At 42.8% G+C, this 15,842-nt stretch overlaps 1 protein-coding gene across 2 annotated transcripts in view; it reads left to right on the top strand.

The window, feature by feature from the left end:
• The window catches only part of LOC121579832 (phospholipase D2-like), a 38,891-nt gene that overhangs the window by 16,450 nt on the left and 6,599 nt on the right, over positions 1–15,842 (top strand). For both annotated transcript variants that reach the window (XM_041894756.2, XM_041894757.2), the window contains exons 16-21: positions 225–341; positions 456–560; positions 1,307–1,395; positions 1,654–1,767; positions 7,483–7,529; positions 12,535–12,669. In XM_041894756.2, coding sequence (XP_041750690.2) covers positions 225–341; positions 456–560; positions 1,307–1,395; positions 1,654–1,767; positions 7,483–7,529; positions 12,535–12,669 — 607 coding nt within the window. The remainder of the gene's footprint in view (positions 1–224; positions 342–455; positions 561–1,306; positions 1,396–1,653; positions 1,768–7,482; positions 7,530–12,534; positions 12,670–15,842) is intronic.

Here is a 15,842-nt window from a genome sequence, read left to right as displayed (position 1 = left end):
TCTTTAAGGACACACCTCAAATATAGCCACCCCTCCCACCTCAGCGCAAGTGAGCTGATATTAGACAGGTAAATTGCCAAAACTTGCGTAAGTGGTGGAAAATGCCAGTGCGGCAGTTTTAAATGATGAAATTGCAAACTAACGTGCGTTTGACACTTGTGCCTCCTTAGCGCCAGCTGAGATATACATCTGGCTCTTATTGTCTTTGCTTTGTCTGCCTGCAGAACTTTAAGTACAAGAACATCCGAGGCAAGTTCTTCCCCTGCCTTCTGCCCAAGTCTCACAGTACTGTTGACGCACTGCCATTCACTGTGCCTGGCTCTGCGAAGGCCTCTGTGCAGGTACACATGCTCACACATAAGAGGGAACAAACCCACCCAGACACATACAAGCTCACAGAGAAATGCCTATTTTTTTACGACCAATTGTTCAATGATTTTCATTATTTCTCTCAGGTGTTGCGTTCTGTGGATCGCTGGTCAGCCGGAACTTGTGAAAGCTCTATCCTCAATGCCTACATCCATACCATCGAAAACAGCGAACACTACATCTACATCGAGGTAATTCTGCTGCCAGCACATTACATACATTAAATACACATTATTTCATTGCACCCATTTACTAGACTCATAACCACACTACTTCTATGCCATATCCATCTTCTCTACCTGTTTGCTTGCTGAAAAACATTGAAATCAACCAGGGGTCAAGGTTGTTTTTTTTGTTAGCCAGCCAGTATTCAGTGCCCTGGCCTCCCCGATGCTGTCTTGTGACTGTGTCTCTGTACTGAAGTCAACTTGTAGCTCAAGGTTGAGATAACGGCAGTCCTCATGTGCCTCCACAGTCCACATTATCCTATTGTTTTGAAGTCCAATTGAATGCATGGGTTATATGGGTTATAGTATAGATTTTCAAATGAGATTAATAGTTCAATGAGGTGTTTGTTTTTAAATATGCATTGTTTCCATATCTTTGTTTTTAACTGGAAATGGTTGTTTATTAATGGGACACAAGGGTTAGAAAGATAAGGATTTTCTCCCAGCGTTTGCGTTAAAGATCCTGCTTTATTTCCCAATCCCCTGTATCCCTGCTTATTCCTATCCCTCTAACATTGTCATGTGGGCTGTATTTGCTGTTCTATGTGAGCAGCTTGAAGTCTGAATGCTTTAACAGCAATGTCCCTTTGTGGTCACAAGTCCAGCTCCCTACCCATCACACCCCACAGCATCATACAGAGACCAGAGCCATATATACATGGCTCTGACAGAGATTCCATCTGTCCCTCTCTCTACCTCTCTGCTCTCAGAACCAGTTCTTCATCAGCTGTGCTGACGGGAAGAATGTGCACAATGGCATTGGTGACGCGATCGTGAAGAGGATCCTACGTGCACACAGGTGTGGTTCTACCACCATGTCTCTCTGTGTTTAATCTGTCAACACACAGCTTGGTTTACTGTATAACATGATATTACTGGACTGGTTTATACATGTTTTATACATGTTTGTCAGTTGATTATCTGTATCGATAAGTCAAGTTAAATTATCATGATTCAATATTGTTTATGTTACAAAAACATTGTTGACAATAGTTTCTCTCTATATAACTCTCTCTCCTCTGCTACCCCATTCCCTAACTCTCTTGCTGTTCCGCAGTGAGCAGAAGAAGTACAGGGTGTTTGTGGTGGTGCCCCTGCTGCCTGGGTTTGAAGGAGACATCCGTGAGGGGGGTGGGAATGCCATCCAAGCTATACTACACTTCACTTACAGGTCAGAACCCTCCCTTATGGGCCTTCACACACATGCACGCACACACACACTGTACCCAGCAAACTGGGAACATTCCCCGAACATTAGCTAAGATTCCCAAGTTCTAGTTAGGGTTTTATCACAACATCCGTAACAACCACCACAGAACATTCCCTAAAAGTTGTCATTAGGTTTCCAGGTAATGTAATAACACAATGTACCAGTCATGTTTTCCCAGCAAACCAAAATGTTCCCGGAACATTCGTTAGGTTGCGGCAAATGTTCTCATTAGACAAAAACTGTCCAGTTGTGCTGAAGATTATACACTGAGTGTACAAAACATTAGGAACACCTGCTCTTTCCATGACAGACTGGCCAGGTGAATCCAGGTGAAAGCTATGATCCCTTATTGCTGTTACTTGTTAAATCCACTTCAATCAGTGTAGATGACGGGGAGGAGACAGATTAAAGAAGGATTTTTAAGCCTTGAGACAATTGAGACATGGATTGTGTATGTGTGCCATTCAGAGGGTGATGGCACACATACAAGGTTACCAGAATGTTTCATTAGGTTGTGGGAACAGTCTGGTGCGAACATTGTGGGGACATCACAAAAGATATGTTCCCAAAACACAAAAAACTGTCCAGTTGTGCGGATGATTATACAATGTTTATTTTAGGGTGCACAGGACATTCCCTTAATGTTGTAAGAATGTTGACAGAACACCTGGTCTAAGTTCTTTGAAGGTTCCCAGAAAATGTCATTAAGTTGTCTGGGATGTTGCAAGAATATTCATTTGATTTTCACGAAGGTTGCACAGAACATTCCCACAATGTTCCACAATGTTCCACAATTTCCAAATGTCAATTTTTAAGACGTTCATAGCATATTTGTTTAAGGTTTAACATAATATTGTATTGTTCACACAATATACATTTTACCTTGTCTTGGAGGTCCTCAGAACATTTCAAGAACATTTAGAAAATTATATTTTAAAGGTTTACCTAATATTACCACAGCATTCTCAGCATACAAATGTGTTGCTACTTAAAGCAGATTGGAATACATCCCCATTATGTTTCTCTCCAGATTTTATGGCAATTCGCATTTGAGGACTGTATTGTAGGCAGTGGTGTGTATTCATGGATGCCAAGGGAAGCCAGGCTTCCCAAAAAAATTCACCAAGAAAAAAACATTTATCTTCCGTCTATCTGTGTTTCATAATTTTCCTTAAATTTGCAAGAGGCTGAATGTATCTCACAAGAGAAAGCGTCCAAGCCAGCGAAGCAGCGCCCCTCTGTTTCTCTGTGTAGACCATCTATCTGATGCTGTCTGGTCCAAACAAGTATGACATTGTTGCCACCTGTAGCGTTGAAGGCAAGGGAAGCCAGCGAGCATCTGGCCTCCCATGACAAAAAACGTCTAAGAAAATGAGCCAATCAGCGTTGAGCTAAACTGAGCGAGCTCAACTGTGAACGGTCCTGGCGCACCAAAAAAGTATAAAGGGAAGCCAGCTTGGATTTGCCGTCACTCCTGTCAAACCCCATTGAGAGCATACGTCATTGACAGAAAAACTTGAATTGTTGCATTTCATTGTGTTGTTGTCCTCCGGTGGCTAGCTAGCCAGCTAGCTAAAATTGGCCCTTTCAAATCAAATCAAATTTTATTTGTCACATGCGCCGAATACAACAGGTGTAGACCTTACCGTGAAATGCTTACTTACAAGCCCTTAACCAACAATGCAGTTCAAGAAAGAGTTAAGAAAATATTTACTAAATAAAGGAAGGTAAAAAATAATACAAAGTTACACAAAATAACAACGAGGCTATACACGGGGTACCGGTACCAAGTCAATGTGCAAGGGTACAGGTTAGTCTAGGTAATTTGTACATGTAGGTAGGGGTAAAGTGACTATGCATTGATAATAAACAGTGAGTAGCAGCAGTGTAAAAACAAATGAAGGGGGTGGGGGGTGTCAATGTAAATAGTCCGGGTGGGCATTTGTTTAATTGTTCAGCAGTCTTAAGGCTTGGGGGTAGAAGTTGTTAAGGAGTCTTTTGGTCCTAGACTTGGCGCTCCGGTACCGCTTCCGTGCGATAGCAGAGAGAACAGTCTATGACTTGGGTGACTGGAGTCTTTGACAATTTTTTGGGCCTTCATCTGACACCGCCTAGTATATAGGTCCTGGATGGCAGGAAGCTTGGCCCCAGTGAGGTTTTGTGTTAAAACAAAGGTGTGGTTGAATTCTGCCACAGTGTCTTCTTATTGTCTAGGCCTTGAGGTCACGGTTGCAAGGCATATGAATTAACAGGTTATAGAGCAAACAACGCAATTATCACAACACATAGGTTGTAATATGGCTTTTTTGGGGGGGGGGGGGCTTGGCTTCCCAGTGATTTTACCCACGCACAGCTACTGATTGTAGGACCACTACATGGTGATAGACAAAAAAAATTATTTCATTCATAGGACATTTGAACAGCATTCAGTCATACTAACAACCATATGTTTTACACTTTATATGTTGACAATCTGCACATGTTTGATTCCCAAGGCAGGTCTTTTATCCTCTCCGCCACCAGGGAAGTTCTCTTCAAAATTATTTTTTTCAGTATATAGCCATGGCAATCAGGAATTCCATGCTTCCTTTTGAGCCTTCTTAGACAGGGAAATACTGGTAACTGGGTTATTCACCATCACTTCACCCATCCTTGTTACAGTGGGGAGAACAAGTATTTGATACACTGCCGATTTTGCAGGTTTTCCTACTTACAGAGCATGTAGAGGTCTGTAATTTTTATCATAGGTACACTTCAACTGTGAGAGACGGAATCTAAAACAAAAATCCAGAAAATCACATTGTATGATTTTTAAGTAATTAATTTGCATTTTATTGCATGACATAAGTATTTGATACATCAGAAAAGCAGAACTTAATATTTGGTACAGAAACCTTTGTTTGCAATTACAGAGATCATACGTTTCCTGTAGGTCTTGACCAGGTACTTGTTCTCCCCACTGTATATGCTGTGTGCTTCTGGGCCCATATTTACAAGGTATCCAAGACTTAGAGTGTTGATCTAGGATCACTTTTGCTTTTCAGATAATGAAGAATAAAACTGGAAGGGGCAATATCAAGCCTCTCAATCTAGGAATTATATTGGGTGCATTTCTTAAAGGGAAACAGTATATATTTACACTGTATTTTATTTTTATTTTTTTACAGTTAGTCTAAATTCTGCAATGCTGACTGGATTTATAAATCTATTTTAGTAGAGTATATCTGAGTCTCAATTTCAGTGTGAGGTTCAAACTCCACATGTGCAGATCAAATCACATTTTATTCATCACATGCTTCGTAAACAACAGGTGTAACAATGCAGAGAGAAAGAAAATAAATAATAGGAAAGTAATAACATAATAATAATAATAATAATAATAATAATAATGATAAATACACAATGAGTAAGGATAACTTAGTCAATGTGCAGTGCTACGAGGTAATTGAGGTAAATATGTACATATAGATAATATATAATAGCAGCAGCGTATGTGATGAGTCAAGAAAACATTTGTGCAAAAAGGGTCAATGCAGATAGTCCGGGTAACTATTTAACTAACTATTTAGCAGCCAGGGTCCTGTTGGTTCCGGACTTGGTGCATCAATGCCGTGCAGTAGCAGAGAGAACAGTCTATTACTTGGGTGGCTGGAGTCTTTGACAATCTTTAGGGCCTTCCTCTGACACCGCCTGGTATAGAGGTCCTGGATATCAGGGAGCTCGACCCGAGTGATGTACTGGGCCGTACGCACTACCCTCTGTAGCGCCTTGCGGTCGGATGCCAAGCAGTTGCCATACCAAGCGGTGATGCAGCTGTAGAACTAATCTTTTCAGCCTCCTGAGGGGGAAGAGGTGTTTTCGTGCCCTGTTCACGACTGTGTTCACGATTGCGTAGACTGTGGATCAGTTGGGATGGTATGTGAATTGAAGTGGGTCCAGGGTGTCTGGAATGTTGGTGTTGATGTGAGCCTTTCAAAGCATTTCACTTTTTTCCCTCACTGTATTTTTACATGTATTTAACCACTTATATTTGGCACTAAACAGTCTCAATATATGCTTTCATAAATGTTTTCTACTGGTACCGGGGGACCTTTAGTTGAGTCTTGTGAGGCATGTGGGCGTCCTAGAGCAAAACAACCGACGTGTTCGTGAGAGTCTAATCTTTCCATAAAGGGGTAATAACTGTTCGGACGCTACAGACGATTTTGTGAGAAGAGCGACTTTCGCGATGTCTCATGGTCTGACAAACACCACTGTAGCTCTGTCACCATTCACCGCAGATGCGGAAGTGCGACATAGGCGGATGTGGTGGATTGAGATGCATCCAATGCAAAAAAACATATCTCTAGCTTAAACTGACAGATTTGTATGGGGATTTTTTTATCATGCTAAAAATATGGTTGTGTTTGAATGATTAAATAATGTTCAAATGTCCTATGAATGAAAAATAAAATCTCATGTGTCTCTATATCACCTACAGTACAGCTCTCAAATGCGAATTGCCATTACATCTGGAGAGAAACATAATGGGGATGTAATCCAATCGGTTTTCTTATGCTTTAAGGAGCTACACATTTGTATGCTGAGTGATGTGGTAATATTAGGTAAAACTTAAATATAACATTTTCTAAATGTTCTTGAAATGTCCTGAGGACCTCCAAGAGGTAAAATGTATATTGCATGAACATCAATGAAATATTTTTTTTAACCTAAAATAAATATGATATGAATGTCATAAAAACATACTTATTTGGAAATTGTAGAACATTTTGGAACATTGTGGGAATGTTCTGTGCAACATCCCAGACAACTCCCATAACTTAATTAAAACTTTAAGAACTTAGTCCAGGTGTTCTGTCAACATTCTTAGAACATTCTAGGAATTTCCTGTGCAACCTAATTTAAACATTGTATGAAGGTCCTCACAACTGAGCATATTTTGTGTTTTGGGAATGTATCTCTTGTAATGTACCCACACTGTTCCCACAACCTAATTAAACGTTCTGGGAACCTTTTAAAGAACTCAGAACGGCTGTTCTGTCAACATTCTTGCAACAACAGAGGAATGTTTTGTGCACCCTGATACAAACATTATCTGAATGTCAGCACAACTGGACAGTTTTAGTGTTTTGGGAACCTATCTCTTGTCATATTCCCACAATGTTCCCACAACCTAAAGAAACATTCTGGGAACCTTTTAAAGAACAGATGAAATGTGTTCTAGGAATGTTCTTGCAACATCAGGTGAATGCTTTTTGCACCCTAAAATAAACATTGTAGAATCAACCGCACAACTGGAACGTTTTTGTGTTTTGGTAACATATATTTTGTGATGTCCCCACAATGTTTTTACCAGACTGTTCCCAAAACCTAATGAAACATTCTGGGAACCTTTTTAAAGAACAGATTAAATGTGTTCTAGGAACGTTCTTGCAACATCAGGCGAATGTTTTATACAAACATTCTATAGTCATCAGTTCTGCGTTATGATAACATTGCCGAGACCTAACGAATGTTCTAGGAACTTTCACAGAACCAATTTTGGTTTGCTGCATAGACACTAAGACACAATCACTTATATGATGTTAAAACATACATTTTGTTGTGATTTGTTTTTTAGACAACAACTAAGATTGTTGTTGATTTGATGCTATAAGTTATATGTATTTGTCACAGGACCATGTGCCGTGGAGAGTACTCCATACTGATGAGACTGCGAGAACGTGAGTTTTCTTTCCAATTCAACCTAATATCTGGCATCACTGCCCGTCTGTTTGTCTCATCTCTGATAACATTTCTGCTTGTCATTTTCTCTTATGTTTGGCTTATCCTCCCGCTAACTGAAGGCTCATCCTAGGTACACTAAAAGTATGGCCAAAAGTATGTGGACACCTGCGTTCGTCGAACATCTCATTCCAAAATCATGGGCATTAATATGGAGTTGGTTCCCCTTTTGCTGCTATAATAATATGCCATTTAGCAGACGCTTTTATCCAAAGCGACTTACAGTCATGTGTGCATAAATTTTTACGTATGGGTGGTCCCGGGGATCGAACCCACTACCCTGGCGTTACAAGCGCCATGCTCTACCAATTGAGCTACAGAGGATAACAGCCTCCACTCTTCTGGGAAAGCTTTCCACTAGATGTTGGAACATTGCTGCGGGGACTTGCTTCCATTCAGCTACAAGAGCATTAGTGAGGTCGGCACTAATGTTGGGCACGCAGTCGGCGTTCCAATTCATCCCAAAGGTGTTTGATGGTGTTTAGGTCAGGGCTCTGTGCAGGCCAGTCAAGTTCTTCCACACTGATCTCGACAAACCATTTCTGTATGGACCTTTGTGCACGGGGGCATTGTCATGCTGAAACAGGAAAGGGTCTTCCCCAAACTGTTGCCACAAAGTTGGAAGCACAGAATCATCTAGAATCAAATCAAATCAAATCAAATCAAATTTTATTGGTCACATGTGCCGAATACAACAGGTGCAGACATTACAGTGAAATGCTTACTTACAGCCCTTAACCAACAGTGCATTTATTTTAAACAAAAAAAGTAAGAATAAAACAACAACAAAAAAAAGTGTTGAGAAAAAAAAGAGCAGAAGTCAAATAAAGTGACAGTAGGGAGGCTATATATACAGGGGGGTACCGTTGCAGAGTCAATGTGCGGGGGCACCGGCTAGTTGAGGTAGTTGAGGTAATATGTACATGTGGGTAGAGTTAAAGTGACTATGCATAAATACTTAACAGAGTAGCAGCAGCGTAAAAAGGATGGGGTGGGGGGGCAGTGCAAATAGTCCGGGTAGCCATGATTAGCTGTTCAGGAGTCTTATGGCTTGGGGGTAGAAGCTGTTGAGAAGTCTTTTGGACCTAGACTTGGCACTCCGGTACCGCTTGCCCGTGCGGTAGCAGAGAGAACAGTCTATGACTAGGGTGGCTGGAGTCTTTGACAATTTTGAGGGCCTTCCTCTGACACCGCCTGGTATAGAGGTCCTGAATGGCAGGGAGCTTTGCCCCAGTGATGTACTGGGCCGTACGCACTACCCTCTGTAGTGCCTTGCGGTCAGAGGCCAAGCAGTTGCCATACCAGGCGGTGATGCAACCAGTCAGGATGCTCTCGATGGTGCAGCTGTAGAATTTTTTGAGGATCTGAGGACCCATGCCAAATCTTTTTAGTCTCCTGAGGGGGAATAGGCTTTGTCGTGCCCTCTTCACGACTGTCTTGGTGTGTTTGGACCATGATAGTTTGTTGGTGATGTGGACACCAAGGAACTTGAAGCTCTCAACCTGTTCCACTACAGCCCCGTCGATGAGAATGGGGGCGTGCTCAGTCCTCTTTTTTTTCCTGTAGTCCACAATCATCTCCTTTGTCTTGGTCACGTTGAGGGAGAGGTTGTTGTCCTGGCACCACACGGCCAGATCTCTGACCTCCTCCCTATAGGCTGTCTCATCGTTGTCGGTGATCAGGCCTACCACTGTTGTGTCGTCGGCAAACTTAATGATGGTGTTGGAGTCGTGCCTGGCCATGCAGTCATGGGTGAACAGAGTACAGGAGGGGATTGAGCACGCACCCCTGAGGGGCCCCCGTGTTGAGGATCAGTGTGGCAGATGTGTTGTTACCTACCCTTACCACCTGGGGGCGGCCCGTCAGGAAGTCCAGGATCCAGTTGCAGAGGGAGGTGTTTAGTCCCAGGATCCTTAGCTTAGTGATGAGCTTAGAGGGCACTATGGTGTTGAATGCTGAGCTGTAGTCAATGAATAGCATTCTCACGTAGGTGTTCCTCTTGTCCAGGTGGGAAAGGGCAGTGTGGAGTGCGATAGAGATTGCATCATCTGTGGATCTGTTGGGGCGGTATGCAAATTGGAGTGGGTCTAGGGTTTCTGGGATAATGCTGTTGATGTGAGCCATGACCAGCCTTTCAAAGCACTTCATGGCTACAGACGTCAGTGCTACGGGTCGGTAGTCATTTAGGCAGGTTATCTTAGAGTCCTTGGGCACGGGGACTATGGTGGTCTGCTTGAAACATGTTGGTATTACAGACTCAGTCAGGGACATGTTGAAAATGTCAGTGAAGACACTTGCCAGTTGGTCAGCACATGCTCGGAGTACACGTCCTGGTAATCCGTCTGGCCCTGCGGCCTTGTGAATGTTGACCTGCTTAAAAGTCTTACTCACATCGGCTACGGAGAGCGTGATCACATAGTCATCCGGAACAGCTGGTGCTCTCATGCATGCTTCAGTGTTGCTTGCCTCGAAGCGAGCATAGAAGTGGTTTAGCTCGTCTGGTAGGCTTGTGTCACTGGGCAGCTCGCGGCTGTGCTTCCCTTTTGTAGTCTGTAATAGTTTTCAAGCCCTGCCACATCCGACGAGCGTCAGAGCCAGTGTAGTATGATTCAATCTTAGTCCTGTATTGACTCTTTGCCTGTTTGATGGTTCGTCGGAGGTCATTGCGGGATTTCTTATAAGCGTCCGGGTTAGAGTCCCGTTCCTTGAAAGCGGCAGCTCTACCCTTTAGCTCAGTGCGGATGTTTCCTGTAATCCATGGCTTCTGGTTGGGGTATGTACGTACGGTCACTGTGGGGACGACATCATCGATGCACTTATTGATGAAGCCAGTGACTGATGTGGTGTACTCCTCAATGCTGTCTGAAGAATCCCGGAACATGTTCCAGTCTGTGCTAGCAAAACAGTCCTGTAGCTTAGCATCTGCGTCATCTGACCACTTTTTTATTAACCGAGTCACTGGTGCTTCCTGCTTTAGTTTTTGCTTATAAGCAGGAATCAGGAAGATAGAGTTATGGTCAGATTTGCCAAATGGAGGGCGAGGGAGAGCTTTGTATGCGTCTCTGTGTGTGGAGTAAAGGTGGTCTAGAGTTTTTTTCCCTCTGGTTGCACATTTAACATGCTGGTAGAAATTAGGTAGAACGGATTTAAGTTTCCCTGCATTAAAGTCCCCGGCCACTAGGAGCGCTGCATCTGGATGAGCGTTTTCCTGTTGATTAATGGTCTTGTACAACTCATTCAGTGCAATCTTAATGCCAGCATTGGTTTGTGGTGGTAAATAGACAGCTATGAAAAATATAGATGAAAACTCTCTTGGTAAATAGTGTGGTCTACAGCTTATCATAAGATACTCTACCTCAGGCGAGCAAAACCTAGAGACTTCCTTAGTATTTGATTTTGTGCACCAGCTGTTGTTTACAAATATACACAAACCGCCACCCCTTGTCTTACCGGAGTCGGCCGTTCTGTCCTGCCGATGTAGCGTATAGCCCGCTAGCTGAATGTTATCATTGTTGTCGTTCAGCCACGACTCCGTGAAACATAAGATATTACAGTTTTTAATGTCCCGTTGGTAGGATAACCGTAATCTTAAATCGTCCACTTTATTTTCAAAAGATTGAACGTTGGCTAATAGGATTGATGGAAGAGGCAGTTTACTCGCTCGCCGTCGGATCCTTACAAGGCACCCCGATCTTCGTCCGCGATATCTCTGTCTCTTCCTCACGCGAATTACGGAGATTTGGGCCTTGTCGGGTGTCTGTATGATATCCTTCGCGGCCGCCTCGTTGAAGAAAAAATCTTCGTCCAATACGAGGTGAGTAATCGCTGTCCTGATATCCAGAAGCTCTTTTTGGTTATAAGAGACGATGGCAGAAACATTATGTACAAAATAAATTACAAATAACGCGGAAAAACACACATAATAGTACAATTGGTTAGAGGACTGTAAAACGGCAGCCATCTTCTCCGGCGCTGTTCTGGGAATGTCATTGTATGCTGTAGCGTTAAGATTTCCCTTCACTGGAACTAAGGGGCCTAGCCCGAACCATGAAAAACAGCCCCAGACATTATTCCTCCTCCACCAACTATGCATTTGGGCAGGTAGCGTTTTCCTGGCATCCGCCAAACCCAGATTCATCCGTCGCATTGCCAGATGGTGAAGCGTGATTCACCACCCCAGGTGACTTGGTTTCCACTCCTGCAGAGTCCAATGGCTGCGAGCTTTACACCACTACAGCCGACGCTTGGCATTGTGCATGGTGATCTTAGGCTTGTGTGCGGCTGCTCGGCCATGGAAACCCATTTCATGAAGCTCCCGACGAACAGTTCTTGTTGCTTCCAGAGGCAGTTTGGAACTCAGTAGTGAGTGTTGCAACTGAGGACAAACGATTTTTACACGCTTCAGCACTTGGCGGTCCCGTTCTGTGAGCTTGTGTGGCCTACCACTTCGCGGCTGAGCCATTGTTATGCCTAGACGTTTCCACTTCACATTAACAGCACATACAGTTGACTGGGGCAGCTCTAGCAGGGTAGAAATTTGACGAAAAGGTGGCATCCTATGACGGTGCCACGTTGAAAGTCACTGAGCTCTTCAGTATGGGCCATTCTACTGCCAATGTTTGTTTATGGAGATTGCATGGCTGTGTGCTCGATTTTATACACCTGTCAGCAACGAATCCACTAATGAATGAAATAGCCGAATCCACAAATTTGAAGAGGTGACCACATACACTAAAAGTATCTGCCTTTACTATCTATACTTACTATAGTATAGTTCTCCATTCTCCTCATACTTCATCAGTTCATCCTGTTTTCCTATAACGTCCATATGTCTTCTCATGTTTAATTTGTGCTCCCGTTTCCTTAGCGTTAGTTTTTTCATTGGAATTAGCTCTATGCCAGTGTGCCAACCAACCAGTGTGTCTCTCTACCCCCTCCCCCCAGTTGAGGACCAGTGGAGCAAGTACATCACCCTGTGTGGCCTGCGCACGCATTCCCAGCTCTCCCAGTCCCTGGTCACAGAGCTCATCTACGTACACAGCAAGACACTCATAGCCGATGACCGCCGCTACATCATCGGTGAGTCACCATCATCACAGCCACACTTGAGACAGATTCAGAGATGGGATGGGACATAATTGTGTCTGCAATGGCACCTTATTCCCTATATAATGCAGTAATTTTGCTCTTGACAAAAGTAGTGTACTATATAGGGGATAGGGTGCCATTTCCAATGCAGGTTGTGATTAATCGCTGGGATCAATCACAGGCTGCTAATTACTGCCTCTGCATAATAATCACAAGGTGAATAATATGCAGAGCTAAAAAAACATGCTGCTATATATACATCCATCCTGGACTTAAGGGGAGGGTGAGGAAAGGAACTTAAAAGGCACCACCCTCATTAAAGATTAATGCGATTTCTAAGTAGTTCTATTGGAATCGTTATACAATATTTCATGGTTTGTAATATGTTTATACACATGCACTCCTCACTGTGTAATGTCCCTCCTTTTGGTACCACCCAATGAAACTCTTCACCTGGCATCCCACTGGGGCATAGGCGGCGCATCCATAAAGTAAATTGAATTAAATTGCCAAAATTATATCGCTTAATTAGCCTACTCCTGTCTATACAGAAATACTTACAATCATTCAAAATAGGCTACTACACAAGAAAGCATGATTTGGAGGATCGGAGGATCATTAGCTTCTTCAAAAACGTGGATTGTTTTCAATCGCATAGCCTGTCGGAAGGGCCTGCAATTTGGGCAGCGTGTGTGGCAAATACCAAATACAGTTGAAGTCGGAAGTTTACATACGCTTAGGTTGGAGTCATTAAAACTCGTTTTTCAACCACTCCACAAATTTCTTGTTAACAAACTATAGTTTTGGCAAGTTGGTTAGGACATCTACTTTGTGCATGACACAAGTAATTTTTCCAACAATTGTTTACAGACAGATTATTTCACTTATAATTCACTGTAACACAATTCCAGTGGGTCAGAAATGTACATACACTAAGTTGACTGTGCCTTTAAACAGCTTGGAAAATTCCAGAAAATGATGTCATGGCTTTAGAAGCTTCTGATAGGCTAATTGACATCATTTGAGTCAATTGGAGGTGTACCTGTGGATGTATTTCAAGGGATATCTTCAAACTCAGTGCCTCTTTGCTTGACATCATGGGAAAATCAGCCAACACCTCCGAAAAAAATTGTAGACCTCCACAAGTCTGGTTCATCCTTGGGAGCAATTTCCAAATGCCTGAAGGTACCACGTTCATCTGTACAAACAATAGTACGCAAGTATAAACACCATGGTACCACGCAGCCGTCATACCGCTCAGGAAGGAGATGCGTTTTGTCTCCTAGAGATGAACGTACTTTGGTGCGAAAAGTGCAAATCAATCCCAGAACAACAGCAAAGGACCTTGTGAAGATGCTGGAGGAAACAGGTACAAAAGTATCTACAGTAAAACGAGTCCTATATCGACATAACCTGAAAGGCCGCTCAGCAAGGAAGAAGCCACTGCTCCAAAACTGCCATAATAAAGCCAGACTACAGTTTGCAACTGCACATGGGGACAAAGATCATACTTTTTGGAGAAATGTCCTCTGGTCTGATGAAACAAAAATATAACTGTTTGGCCATAATGACTGTCGTTATGTTTGGAGGAAAAAGGCTGAAGAACACCATCCCAACCGTGAAGCACGGGGGTGGCAGCATCATGCTGTGGGGGTGCTTTGCTGCAGGAGGGACTGGTGCACTTCACAAAATACATGGCATCATGAGGAAGGAAAATTATGTGGATATATTGAAGCAACATCTCAAGACATCAGTCAGGAAGTTAAAGCTTGGTCGCAAATGGGTCTTCCAAATGGACAATGACCCCAAGCATACTTCCAAAGTTGTGGCAAAATGGTTTAAGGACAACAAAGTCAAGGTATTGGAGTGGCCATCACAAAGCCCTGACCTCAATCCTATAAAACATTTGTGGGCAGAACTGAAAAAGCGTGTGCGAGCAAGGAGGCCTACAAACCTGACTCAGTTACACCAGCTCTGTCAGGAGGAATGGGACAAAATTCACGCAACTTATTGTGGGAAGCTTGTGGAAGGCTACCCGAAACGTTTGACCCAAGTTAAGCAATTTAAAGGCAATGCTACCAAATATCAAATTGAGTTTATGTAAACTTCTGACCCACTGGGAATATTATGTATTAAATAAAAGCTGAAATAAATAATTCTCTCTACTATTATTATGACATTTCACATTCTTAAAATAAAGTGGTGATCCTAACTGACCTAAAATAGGGAATTTTTACTAGGATTAAATGTCAGGAATTGTGAAAACTGAGTTTAAATGTATTTGGCTAAGATGTATGTAAACTTCCGACTTCAACTGTAGATGATTGTTGAGTTGCGAATGTCAGTGAACGAGAGGCCAAGCCAGGCATATGGCAATATTTTGGACAATATTTGTGTCTCCCCTTTTTGTTGGCCTATTAGATCGTTGCAGACAACGTCATTTTTATTGATCTGTTTGTCAGTTAGCAAAGTATAGGCCACCCTGTAATTTTTGTTGTATTATAAAAGATTATGCAAATGTTTCCAGTCATATAAAGTATAGTAGAATTGCATGAAATGTTTTTATAAAAGGCCACATTTTTCCTGTGAAAAGAAAGGGTAAGAAATGTATCTATTATAAACTGGGTGGTTCGAGCCCTGAATGCTGATTGGCTGACAGCCGTGGTATATACCACTGGTATGACAAAACATGTATTTTTGCTGCTCTAATTACGTTGGTAACCAGTTTATTAACATTTACATTTACGTCATTTAGCAGACGCTCTTATCCAGAGCGACTTACAAATTGGTGCATTCACCTTATGATAGCTAGTGGGACAACCACTTTACAATTTTTTATTTTTCTATTTTATTTTATTTTTAGAGTATATTTAAAATTTTCCACCATTTGGGTGCCAGAGCAGCGAACAGTTTTGACTGGGCCAGCAGGCCAGAGGTGGAAGAACCGTTTGGGTGTAGGGACTGATCCGAGCCTGAAGGTAAGGAGGTGCCGTTCCCCTCACAGCTCCGTAGGCAAGCACCATGGTCTTGTAGCAGATGCGAGCTTCAACTGGAAGCCAGTGGAGTGTGCGGAGGAGCGGGGTGACGTGAGAGAACTTGGGAAGGTTGAACACCAGATGGGCTGCAGCGTTCTGGATGAGTTGTTGGGGTTTAATGGCACAGGC

This window comes from Coregonus clupeaformis, chromosome 13 (genome assembly GCF_020615455.1).
Source record: "Coregonus clupeaformis isolate EN_2021a chromosome 13, ASM2061545v1, whole genome shotgun sequence".
In the NCBI taxonomy this organism is placed as follows: Eukaryota; Metazoa; Chordata; class Actinopteri; order Salmoniformes; family Salmonidae; genus Coregonus; species Coregonus clupeaformis.
Note: the sequence above shows the minus strand (reverse complement) of the source record. Positions and strands in the feature narration are given on the sequence as shown.